The following is a 13,394-nucleotide window of genomic DNA, read 5'->3' on the forward strand; positions in this document are numbered from 1 at the left end:
TTTGCCAGAGACAACCGTCATAGTTTTTATTTCACCAATTCTGTGCCTTTCCAATGGTAATTCTACACCACCAAACAACTGTCTCTCCATTAGGAATAACCTTTAGTGTGCCAGCTGCTATACCCTTAAGCAATAGGCAATATCTGATGCCTCATAATCAGTTGGTTAAATAGCAGATGAACATGAGGGTCAAAGAGATAACTCGGTGTAGAGCTGGATGAACACAGCAGGCCAAGGAGGACAGCTTCCTTTTAATCATGTAGGCATTGTTGGCTGGGTGAGCTTTTATTGCCACTCCTAGTTGCCCTTGAGAAGGTGGTGATGAGCTGCTTGCTTGAAATCAGTCCATTTGCCAGTTAGATCCACAATGCTATTAGGGAGGAAGCTCCAGGATTTTGACCCAGTGACATTGAAGGAATGTTGATATATTTCCAAGTCAGAATGGTCAAATGGTTTGCAGAAGTACTTGCTGTTGATAATTTCCCCATGTATCTCCTGCCCTCGTCCTTCGAGATGAAAGTGGTCGTAGCTTTGAAAGGTGCTGTTTAAAGAATCTTAACGAATTTCTGCAGGGTATCGTGTAGAAAGTACTCATTGCTGTTACTAAGCTTTGGTGGTGGAGGAAGTAAATGTTTGTGGATGTGGCACTAATCAAGTCAGCTGCTTTGTCCTGGATGGCGTTGAGCTTCTTGAGTGTTGTTAGAGCCGCATTCATCCAGGCAAGTGGGGAGTATTCTATCACACTGCGCAGGTGGTGCGCAGGCTTTGGGAGTCAGGAGGTGAGCTACTTGCTGTATGATTCTGAATACCTGACCTGCTCTTATAGATACTGTGCACTCCAATATTTTCTTTAGCTACTGCTGACTTTCTGCTGACTTACTAGTAACTTTATAAACACTGATAATGTCATCGGTTCTAAGGCAAAATAAATGATTAAATTTCATTCTTAAAGTAACTTGTAAAATATAGAACATCAGAAGGCATTTTACAGCCAATGAAGTACTTTTTACAACATAGTCACCATTGCAATGTTGGGAAATGGGGCAGATAATCTGTACACAGCAAAGTACCAAAAATACAAATTGCAAAGCAAACTATTTTACAGCTGCTGATTGAGAGACTCACGTTAGGTTGGATGCTGCCTCTGAATTGTGATTTGGAATCTTTCACATCTAGTTCAGAAGGCAGTTGTTACTTCAGTTCAATCTCACTTCCAAACAACAGCACTTCTGACAGCAAAGCATTCGCCCAGTACACTACTGCTGTATTGGCTGAGATTATGCTGTCAAAAGGTTAGAGTAGGCTAATGTTAACAGTCAGTAGACCTTTGCGTATGAAATAGAAACCTATGCATTCAAATCCCGCTCCTATACAATAGAACAAAAATCTATAGCTGACACTTCTGTGCAGTACTGAGGGAAAACTACATTATCAGATCTATCATCTCTCAAGTGAGACATTAAACAAGGCCCTACCCGTTTTCTCAGGGCAGTGTGGAAGCTCCCCCAGCATAATTCCAAAGATAGTGGCATTATCCTTGATGTTCTGAGCAATAATTAATCTTCAATCAACATTACAGAAATAGATAATTTGTTTCTTATGGTGTTGCTGTTGGGAAACATACAAATTAAGTAGTATATTCAAGTCTAGTCTTCACTAATTTTGAGTTAGATCCAAAAAGGAAATAAATATGAACTTCTGAGTTAACAGTTAGGAGCAGGAGTCAGTTAATAGGCCCTTCTAACCTACTCTGTCATTTTGTAAGCTCATGCAGATCTGATAGAGGCTTCAAATCCACACTCCTACCTATTCCTTATCATTTCTCTCCTGGTAGAATAAGAATCTATCTACAGCCTAGAGCGACCTTAGAAGTATTCAACAGGCACAGCTCTCTCAGGAGAGAATTTCAAAGACTCATAACTTTCAGACAAGAAAATGTCCTCCTCATCTCCATCTCAAATGAGAGACTTATTTTGAAAATTGTGCTCCCTAGTCCTAGTTTCTCCTAAAATGGAGGGTACACTTTCAGTATCTACTAGATCAAATACCCTCAGGATCTTATATATGCTAATAAGATCACCTCTCATTCTTTTAAACTGCATGAGATTCAGGCTCAGTATATTCAACTTTTCCCTGTTCCTTTACATGTACTTAAAATAAAATTTTAAGAATCAACAGGAAACACTAAAAAAAATCAGGGTTTCTTGGTTACTAAAACTGTACAGAAAGTCTGGAAAAATTAAGTTACTACAACAGGATTGTAAGGTAAAAGCTGTTTCATAGAGTCTTAGAGATGGACTGCATGGAAAAAGACCTCAGGGTCCAACTCATTCATGCTGCCCAGATATCCTAAATTAATCTAGTCCCATTTGCCAGCAGTTGACCCATATCCCTCTAAACCCTTCCTATTCACATATGGGTCCAGGTACCTTTTAAATGTTGTAACTGTACCAACCTCCACACCTCCTTTGGTAGATCCTTCCATGAATGCATCGCCTTCTGCATCAAAAAGTTGCCCCGTAGGTCCCTTTTCAATCTTTTCCCTCTCACCTTAAACCTATGCCTTCTTGTTTTTGGCCCCCTTATGTTAGGGAAAAGAGCTTAGCTATTGACGCTTTCCACATCCCTCATGGTTTATAAACATCTATAAGGTAATCCCTCAGACTTCAACGCTCCAAGGAAAATAGCCCCAGCCTGTTCAGCCTCCCCCATAGCTCAAACCCTCACAACATCCTTGTGAAATATTTTCTGAACCCTTTCAAGTTTCACAACATCCTTACTACAGCAGGGAGACCAGAATTTCATACAATAAAATTGCTTCTGATACATTTACATTCATTTTTAAATAAGAAAACCAAAACTGTACATAGATGTGGCTTCATCAATATTCTACACCACCGAAACAAAACATCCCTACATTTATGCTCCATTCGCAAGTGAAGTAAATTATAACTTTCCATTTGCCTTTCATGTCACTTGCTGTAACGGCAGACTAACAGTTTATGGCTCATATGCAAAAACAACCAAATCCCTCAATATTTCAGAATTCTGTGCTTTATCATTCCTTAAATAATGTGTTCCTTTTCTATTCTTCCTGCCAAAGTGAACAAGTTCACATTTTCATACATTGTACTCCATTTGCCTTTTTTTTTGTCAATCAATTTAAACTATCCACATCTGTTTGTGCACATTTTTAAGTCCTCTTCACAATTTACTTCCATATCTTTCTTTGTAGCATCAGAAAATTTAACAATCATATTTTAGGTTACTTCATCTAAATCATTCATATAACTTGCAAGTAACTGAGACACCAAACTAATCCCATTTGGCACACTACTTGTCACAACTGCCAGTCTGAAAATGACATTTATACACTCAGCCTCTGCTCCCTGCAAGTCAACTAATCCTCTATCCTTGCTCATACATTACCTCCTCACCACAAACTCTTAATTTGAATAGTAGCCTTGGATGTGGGACTTTTGTCAAATGACTTCTGGGAATTTAAGTACAGTATATCCATCAGTTCTGCTTTACCTACAGTACTGATTACTTCCTCAATGAGCTCTAATAAATTAGTCAAACACAATTTCCCATTTTGGGAACCATGCTGGTTCTGCCTCATAGCATTAAGATTTTTCTACATGCCCTGTTGTAGCCTCCTTAATAATAGATTTCTGCATTTTACTTACAGAAGATGTTATCCTGACTGGCTGATAGTTCCTTATTTTCAAGCTCCATCATTTCTTGATTACAGGAATTGTAATCACTCTCTTATAATTTGATGGGACACTTTCAGAATGTAGAGCTTTTAAAAAAAAAACTGAAATAAACCTGGATAAATGCGAGGTGATGCTATTTGGAAGGTCGAATTTGAAAGCTGAGTACAGGATTAAGGATAGGATTCTTGGCAGTGTGGAGGAACAGAGGGATCTTGGTGTGCAGATACATAGATCCCTTAAAATGGCCACCCAACTGGACAGGGTTGTTAAGAAAGCATATGGTGTTTTGGCTTTTATTAACAGGGGGATTGAGGTTAAGAGTTGTGAGATCTTGTTGCAGCTCTATAAAACTTTGGTTAGACCGCACTTGGAATACTGCATCCAGTTCTGGTTGCCCTATTATAGGAAAGATGTGGATGCTTTAGAGAGGGTTCAGAGGAGGTTTACCAGGATGCTGCCTGGACTGGAGGGCTTATCTTATGAAGAGAGGCTGACTGAGCTCGGACTTTTTTCATTTGAGAAAAGGAGGAGGAGAGGCGACCTAATTGAGGTATACAAGATAATGAGAGGCATAGATAGAGTTGATAGCCAGAGACTATTTCCCAGGGCAGAAATGGCTAGCACGAGGGGGTCATAGTTTTAAGCTGGTTGGAGGAAAGTACAGAGGGGATGTCAGAGGCGGGTTCTTTACACAGAGAGTTGTGAGAGCATGGAATGCGTTGCCAGCAGCAGTTGTGGAAGCAAGGTCATTGGGGACACTTAAGAGACTGCTGGACATGCATATGGTCACAGAAATTTGAGGGTGCATACATGAGGATCAATGGTCGGCACAACATCGTGGGCTGAAGGGCCTGTTCTGTGCTGTACTGTTCTATGTTCTATGTTCTATGTTCTATAAACAATGTATTATCTCAGAGGCCACTTTTTTTTGACAGTCAAGGATGAAGTCAATCAGATCCAGAGGATTATCAGATTTCAGCACTAATAATTTTCTCAGTAACTATTTCCTATTGACTGTAATCAGTTTAATTTTCTCACTTCCTTTTACTTTTTTATTCACGGTTATTTGTGAAATGAAATTTGCATCCTCCACAGTGAATACAGATGCAAATATTTATTTACTATTTCTTCATTTTCCATTATTAATTCTCCAAACTTACTCTAAGAGACCAACACTCACTTTATTTATGTTTTTCCTTTTGGAATATCTGTAGAAACATTTACTTTTTAAAAAATATTTCTAATATGTTGTCTGTTGTAGTCTAATTTCCCCTTCCTTATAATCTTTTAGCTAACCTCTGCTATTATGTGGATTATATCCAATATTCTGACTTGCTACTCATCTTTGTAAAATGCTACATTTTTGCTTTCTGTTTCTTTACCCTCCTTAGTAAGCCAGGGATGTATCTTTTCTGTGCATTCTGAAATATTTCCTCAACCAAAGTGCCATTGTATCATTGCCAACTCTTAATCTAGTTTCCCAGCTCACTTGAGCAGTTCAGTCTTGATACGATTGCAATTGTACTTATTTAAGTCTAAAACTCTAGTTTTCGATCTGCTCTTCTTTCATTTACAGTGAATGTGAAGTTCAATCATATTATTGTGATCAGAGATAATGGGAACTGTAGATGCTGGAGAATCCAAGATAACAAAGTGTGAAGCTGGATGAACACAGCAGACCAAGCAGCATCTCAGGAGCACAAAAGCTGACGTTTCGGGCCTAGACCCGCTCTCCAGCTTCACACTTTGTTATCTTCAATCATATTATGTTCACTGTCGTCCAGTGAGTGGTGGTCGAGTATTTCGTTTTGAGGTCATTAAATAATCCTGTCTCATTGCACAATACCAGATCTAGTATATAAAAAAAGAAGAACTGTGGATGCTGGAAATCAGAAACAAAAACAGAAGTTGATGGAAAAAGTCAGCAGGTTTGGCAGCATCTGTGGAGAGAATTCAGAGTTAACATTTCAGGTCCAGAGACACTTCCTCAGAACTGACGGTAGCTAGAAAAAGTAGCAGGGTGGGAGGAGGGGATAAGGCGTAAGCAATAGGTGGAATAGAGCGGAAAAAGAGAGAAGAACCGGAACATTTTTCATTGAAGTGTAGGAGGTTGAGAGAAGTTTATAAAATAATGAGGAATATAGATAGAGTTAATGGTAGCTGTCTTTCCCCTAGAATGGGGGATTTCAAGACTTGGGGAGAGGTGAGAGGAGAAAGGTTTAGAAGCACGAGGGACAATTTTTTTTACACAGAGGGTAGTTCACGTGTGGAATGAACTTCCTGAAAAATGGTGGATGTGGGTACAATTACAACATTTATAAGACATTTGGATAATTACATGAATAGGAAAGGTTTAGAGGTATATGGGGCAGGAGCAGGTATGTGGGACTAGTTTAGTTTGGGATTATGTTCAGCATGGACTGGTTGCACCATGTTGTATGACTCTATGACAGTTAGATAGACAAAGGAGTGGATAACAGTCAGCCTAGGAAAATTAATAGCTGCTAATGCAGACTATTAGTGGCTAACAATGGGTTGTGTGTAATAGCAAACCATTTGATAACAAGGCCTGATGTGTTGGGGTTGGGGTAAGGACATGGGAGAAGGCGCCTCAAGCTCTAAAATTATTGAACTTGATATTGAATCCAGAGGGCTGTAGAGTTCCCCAGCGGAAAATGAGGAACTGTTCTTCCAGCCTGCATTGAACTTCGCTGGATACTGCAGAAAGCCAGAGACAGAAATGTTGCCCAGGGAACAGGGTGGTATGCTAAGGTGGCAGGCAACTGGAAGCTCAGGTTCTTTCTTGTGGACAGAACATAGGTGTTCTGTGAAGCAGTCACCTCAGCCTATGCTTTGTCTCCCCAGTGTCGAGGTCTCCTCTCTGTATTTACCATTAATTAACACAGTGAACCCTTCACATTTTCCTAGTTTGGGGCAGTCCTCTATTTTTTACTCTGCATGGATTTCCAATAGGATTAAAATTGCACTAAAAAATGAAAGTTTATACATAAATTATGTCACAGAATTCTCGCAAAATAGCATTAAAATCTGGGTGAACATAACCATAAAATCAATATGGTAAATGGCACTAACAGACTCTCAGCAACTCCTTGTCTTAATCTCACCAAGTTCCCATTGATCGAAGATTAATCACTTAGGCTGGATATTTTTCCAAGATGTGGTCACTTTATCCCAACTGCAGTGTCAGGTAACAGGGAGAGTGTCTTTTATCTAAGAGTAACCCTCATTCTTACCTTGTGCACCATGTCACCTGGGTCAGTGATAGCGTCTTTTCCTCAATACTCAGAAAAGAGTTTGTGCACAAACTGTACAAGATTAATCTTTTCTGATTTCTTCACACTGCTGCCCATATAACCCCCATACATATTCCACTTACATCCACCATTCTGAGCCTCTTCGATATTAATTTCTAGCAACGATAAAATTACTTTATTACCCATTTCCTAGTTTCTTGTTATTACCGACTTCATTTTATTATCCACATCCTGGTTTCCAGCATTTGCAAACCTTTGGACATAAACTGTCCATTTATATAACTCCCAAAGAAGCTTTAAATTCCAATTGCATGATACACATCACCAAGCTGTTTCTGTTACACATTGTTCCAAAGCGTATCTGTTGTTCTCAACCAGTGATAACCTATGAGTTTCAGCATTGTCTTAATAATCACTGTCCTGTCCAGAGTTTGGAGTAATTGCAGACACTTATTATTAGAATGCAATAAAGTCCCTGACCCATACCTTATCTGATAATTAAAGGCTCATAGTCATTTTTCTGCATCCACTCTGTTGAAATGCAGCAAGGAGATACTTAAGACTGCTTTCCTGTTAAGTTCTTGCTTATACAACTAAGTAGATCTTTACAATTGTCCACTTTTTTGACATGTTCTCACAAGCGTCAAGCTAGAAAATTCAACAGAGGTCACTATTTTAATCCTAATGTGTCTTATACATATTCAAATAGCACAGCACAGATAGCTGCAGTTATAATATGCCAGTGAAAATTTATTGGAAACATTGTCATTTAAATTACATTAATCAATATTACACTGTGGGAAAGAGATAGTAGGAACTGCAAATACTGGAGAATCTGAGGCAACGAATGTAGAGCCGGATGAACACAGCAGGCCAAGCAGCATCATAAGGGCAGGAAACGATGCTGCTTGGCCTGCTGTGTTCATACAGCTCTACACCTTGTTATCTCTTACACTGTGGGAGCTCATTATGACCGCTGTGATTCTTGCATTACAGTGACTACACAACATTGGGATGTCCTGTCAACATGAAAGGTGCTAAGTAAATGAAACATTTCTATGATGAACTCATGACTTTCTGGCTCAGAGGTAATTGTGCTATCTCTCATCCAAGGCACAATTTACACTGAAACACAGCTACAAGAGGCAGAACTCGCTGTCAACCATCATTAAAAATACTTCAAGAAGGAAATTCAATTTACCCACTGTTTTGCCAGAGAGATCAGCTAAACAAACCGGGGGTGGATGCTGCAGAATTGTGCAGTAGACATTACGCACTTTTGCTTATTAGCACCAAGTGTTTTAGACATGTTTTTTCGCATCTGCCAAAGACATTTGAAAGGAGCAATCATTATTGTATCGAAAAGTGAGAAGCAATTACAGCTGAGGAACAGCCTTCTCGAAAGACACTCTGCAAAGCAAAGCCAAGTCAGCTGCTGGAGCCAAGTTCAGACTGCTACAAATTCCAAATGTACAGAAGTATAGTCAAATTTCTTGTCTATGTCTGTTCCTTTGCGTTTTCAATTTTAATTGCACAGACAGTCTTTGGAGGCAGTTGCATTCTACAGCATCAAATTAATTTCTTCCTGGCCATGTTGTAACACGCACCACTGATATGAAGCTGAGATGTTGTCTGGATTTATCACAGATGAACAAACAGTGTTAGTTACTTGTTAGACTTGTACTTACTCAGAGATTTTCTGTGGAGATTTGGATGGCAGATTACTGTCATCTCAACATTAAACAAGGGCCTATGGGACCTATTTGAAGTCTTCTACATCTCCATACATAATCAGATTAAAAAACTAAGAAGCACAGCATGAAAGACAGTCAGTGTTAGATAAATTATTGCATTCAATATCAAATTAGAAATGGTAAGTGGAATAAAGAGAAGCATAGAAAATTAAATTAAAACAGAAAGAGAAAAAAAAGACAGAAAGCAGAAGTTTAAAAAAGTGTTATTTACAATTGTGTGAATCCCCAACCATAATAAGAATTTGCAGGTTTGAAACTCGACGTTTGCAGAAGGTAACTTCCAGTGCTGGGAAGGATATTTCGTAGCAGTTAGATTTATCACGCTATTAAAAGGGTGATTATACTGAAATGACAAGCTTTAACTTTTATTTTCGTGAGTTTCATCATTTTCTACAGTGCCAGAACAGCAACCACTCATTGCTGAATATAATTAGATGATAGGCTTGATGCTGAGATGTCATTTAGAGGAAGTACATTCAAGGGCATTGCAAAATAAAAACAGAGAGAGCTGGAGAAAATCATTAGGCCTGGCAGCATCTGTGGGGAGACTGAGAAAGCAAGAAAGATGTTTCCAGTCTAATATGACTTCAAGAGTGAGTTTCATAAAAATAGAGTCATATTGGACCTATATTACATTTACAGCAGCAGTTCAAGAAGGCAGCTCATCAAAGATCAAGAGCAATTAGGGATGGACTATAAATGCTGGTCTTGCCTGCAACATTCACATCCCAAGAATAAAATGGGACAAAAATACTCAGTAGTCTGTCACGTCAGAAACCATTCTATCCCAGCCATAGTTAAACCAGGCCTGTGCTAGGGCAACACTGCATCCTGGGTGCAGCGTGGGCCTGTACTTTGTTCAACTTTGGTGCAGATAAGGAGCCCTGAGGATATGTAAACCATTTGTTAGAATTGTGGCAATATGGATACCCCAATCATCCACATTCAAATCAGAAAGTGAGGCAAAACATTCTTATCTCAACTTATTTGCTCCTGAATCTGGGCAATTAACCTGCAGGGGCTCACAACCCTTATTAGGTCATAAATGCCAAGTAGATGCCAGGTTTTCACCCAAGTCTGGACTCCAGTTTAGCTAACCCTAGCTACAGCAGAAGCTAGACTGGCTCAAATTGCCTCAGCTATCTATGCTAGGATAAGCACAAAAGGGCCCAGGCATTTGTTTCTCATTGTTATCTCTAACCCACCTCACTCTCCTGCTGGGAAATGTGCATGAGTATTGGTTGAGAGCAGAGTTTTGCTTCCGCAGCTGAATTCCTGCCAAGGTTCGTTGACCAGAAAGAGTGAAGTGTCAGAGAGCTCTCATTGAACCACACCCTATAATGAGTCAAAAACCTTGGGGGAGGTGGAGAGAGGCCAAACATGCTTTCTTTTTAAAATTAAACATTTACTTTCTTGACAGCAGGTAAAGGTATGTTCCAGCAAATTTTAAAGGTGAACAAAGTGTTGTGGCTAAAATGGCAGGGCTTTAACATATGAACGTGAAATAAGAGTTTTTTTTCAAAATCTGAATAGATTAGAAGAAAAGGAGTATTATTGTTGGATTGAGGACTTGAGTCCTTTGCTCAACCTATAAAATAATTGATAACTGAAAATGTCCTCCTCTCCACACAGTCCTAGGTACCCATCTGTGTGACACCTCACTCTGCCACTGGGTGAAGTCATGCCCTCTGCGGCTCATAGTGCAGTAGTAGCTATTTCCTTTCTGAATTGTGATGTTCCAATCCACAAGGTAAAGGGAAGAGAAACTGTGGCTGAAATTATGTTCTGGCTATCGATCTGAGAACAGTGTACAGCAGCCTTCTTTAGAATATAAACAGGGCTGAACCTGACTAACACTGACGTGAAGATAACAAGGTGTAGAGCTGCATGAACACAGCAGGCCAGGCAACATCAGAGGAGCAGGATAGCTGACCTTTCAGGCCTAGACCCTTCTTCAGAAGATCCTTTTTCTGAAGAAGCGTCTAGGCCCGAAACATCAGCTTTCCTGCTCCTCTGATGCTGCTTGGCCTGCTGTGTTCATCTAGCTCTACACCTTGTTATCTCAGATTCTCCAGCATCTGCAGTTCCTACTATCTCTAGCACTGCGGTGAATGTCTGTTTCAGTTAATTTTGCCAGTGGCCTTATTTGTGACATTAAACAAGAGGGATGAGTGTATCTCACTTGATACAGACATTGAAAGACATTCCCAGTCAATGTTTCAGTCATGCACAGATATCTAAAGCATCTTTGTAATGTTGCTTCACACATGACTAGAAGCATGTTGTAGGCAACAGAACCTCTGCCGGAGATCTGGTGCTGTCTAACTGCAGTCTGGGCCCCTTTGCTTGGAAAAGAATGTTTTTCACATCAATATTCGTGCAGTGACATGTCGTCAGTGGTTCAGAAGGAGCTCAGGCTTCCTCTGAGTCAGAGCTTGTGGTTTCAGGATCTACTCTTGGGACATCAGTATGTAATCCAGGCTGACACTGCTGGCACAGTAGTCATGGAAAGAGTTACAGATAGTAAGAACTACCGATGCTTGAGATAACACAGTGTGGAGCTGGAGGAACACAGCAGGCCAGGCAGCACCAGAGGGGCAGGAAAGTTGACTTTTCGTGTCAGGACCCTTGTTCAGAAAATGGAGCCGGTGCCTTCTTTTGGATGAGATATTAAACCAAGGTCCTTTTCCCTACTAGGATACATGCAAGTTCTGTCCCTGGGGAATTCTTCCAGTGTCGAAGCCATTATTCTTCCCTCAATCGGTAACCAAAAGTAGGTTCCCTCATCATCAGGGCTTTGCTGTTTGCTGGAGCTTCTTGTGTGCAAACTGGCTGCTAGGCTTTCTGCAGTAACTCCACATTAAAGTGTTTCAGTGATTGCAAAGCATTTTGTGAAGTTCACAGAAACGCAAATTCTTATCTCACTCTCCAACGCCTCCACGCCATGGTGTGACTCCTTTAATCGGATGTTAAAAGTTACAACATTACTTTAGCAAGCACAGAAACAGCAAAACATGAGTTAGCTGTCACTGAAAACAAAAATAAATAAAATCCACAGATGCTGCCTGGCTCGCCGTGATCTCCAGCATTTTTTTTGTTATCACTACAGGTTCCAGCATCTGCAGTAATTTGTTCCTGCGTGCTGACTTTCAGAGGCAGAGTGCGATGCTAACTTCCTTCTCACCTCCCAACATTGCTCTTAAGTTTGACCTCCTTTCACAAGAAGCAAAGCATCGAGACAGAGAGAGAGAGAGAGAGAGAGCGTTCCAATCTAACTCCTTTAAAACTCGCGGATTGGTGCATTTCAAAACATGACTGGGTTCTATTTTGCTGCCTGTTTTCCTTTCGGGTTGCATGTTGGACGTGGATACACAGGGATCAGCGATCCTTTTAAGCTTTTCGCGCTTGAATTCCCTCCACGTGCAAAGTTCTCGCAGTTGGAACTCAATTTCGTAAACTCGAAACCGCAAGGTGAAAACTTGCCTTACTCTCGACTTTCAGTGAAACCCCGGTATATTCTGCGCTTTGTTCTGAAAGGAAGATTTCATTGAGCGTTTTAAACCTCCTCATACGATACAAGGCGGCGTTATTAATGAACAAGTGAGTTAAGGGAAGCGCTTGGAGTCTGGGGAAGAGTGTTAATTTCACTAAGGCTCTGTGTGTGTGTGTGTGTCTCCACTTACCCAGGAGCAGGAGTTTAAGTTCTCGCTTCCGTCTCTGCTTCTGTTGTTTCAACGCCTTGTTGATTTTTTTGTTGATGTCAAAAGCCACTTTCTCATCCTCGGAGAGACAGCAGAAACAGCGGCGAAAGGTTAGACAGCAGCAGCACGCAGCCATGGTCCAGTCCCTTGTACTGCTCACATGCAACTGAAACTAACCGCACACCTTCGGGCGAAACTTCCCTGAACTCAGGCAGCAGACCTGTCAAGCCCGAGAGAGAGAGAGTGCAATGTAAAAACCTCCTCAACTCCCAACATTGCTCAAAGTTTAAGTCCCTTCACAAGAAGCGAAGCATCGACAGAAACAGAGAGAGAAAGTTCCAATCTCACTCCTTTAAAACTCGTGGATTAGAAGCAGACCTCACCAATTTCACTCGATCTTGAAGGTGTCCAAGAAACTAGGGCACGCCCACTGTGAAATCATATTTAATTTGTAGTTACGGGAGTGAATGATGTGAGTTTATTCAGCCCAGTAATGCCTGACGGTACATTGTTTGAAAAGATTATAAATATAAAATAGAAATCTAAGAAAGTCATTGCAGTACATTGGAAATCGATGTCCAGAGAGGTTTGTGAGAAATGACTGCCATAAAATTCTAATTTCACATCTATTAAAGACTTTGCCAACCTTATTAAAACGGGATGAAGAACTGCAAGGATTTAGTTTTATGCGGGGTGGGGTTTGGTTAAAGATCCAAATGAAATGTCGCCAGAATTTGCTAAATATCTCCAACCCATTGTGGAATGTTTTCCTATGACTCAGTGAGTGTGACACTTCGCAACACAATGAGAACTACATCAGATGTTTCTCTCATAGACAATTGATTGTGGGAGTGCTGCTGTGTCTCTAAAATGATGTAGTAGCAAGAACAGGGTTAGACATAAATATGTGTATGTGAGAGAAGGGAGGAGAAAGGATGAGAAGAG

At 40.4% G+C, this 13,394-nt stretch overlaps 1 protein-coding gene across 1 annotated transcript in view; it reads right to left on the reverse strand.

The window, feature by feature from the left end:
• Positions 1-12,847, reverse strand: part of LOC125465975 (guanine nucleotide-binding protein subunit alpha-11-like) — a 74,198-nt gene extending 61,351 nt beyond the window's left edge. The window contains exon 1 of the mRNA XM_048560027.2: positions 12,432-12,847. Coding sequence (XP_048415984.1) covers positions 12,432-12,585 — 154 coding nt within the window. The 5' untranslated portion in view covers positions 12,586-12,847. The remainder of the gene's footprint in view (positions 1-12,431) is intronic.
• Positions 12,848-13,394: the final 547 nt, after the last annotated feature.

The sequence above is a fragment of the Stegostoma tigrinum genome, chromosome 30, assembly GCF_030684315.1.
Source record: "Stegostoma tigrinum isolate sSteTig4 chromosome 30, sSteTig4.hap1, whole genome shotgun sequence".
NCBI classification, from domain to species: Eukaryota; Metazoa; Chordata; class Chondrichthyes; order Orectolobiformes; family Stegostomatidae; genus Stegostoma; species Stegostoma tigrinum.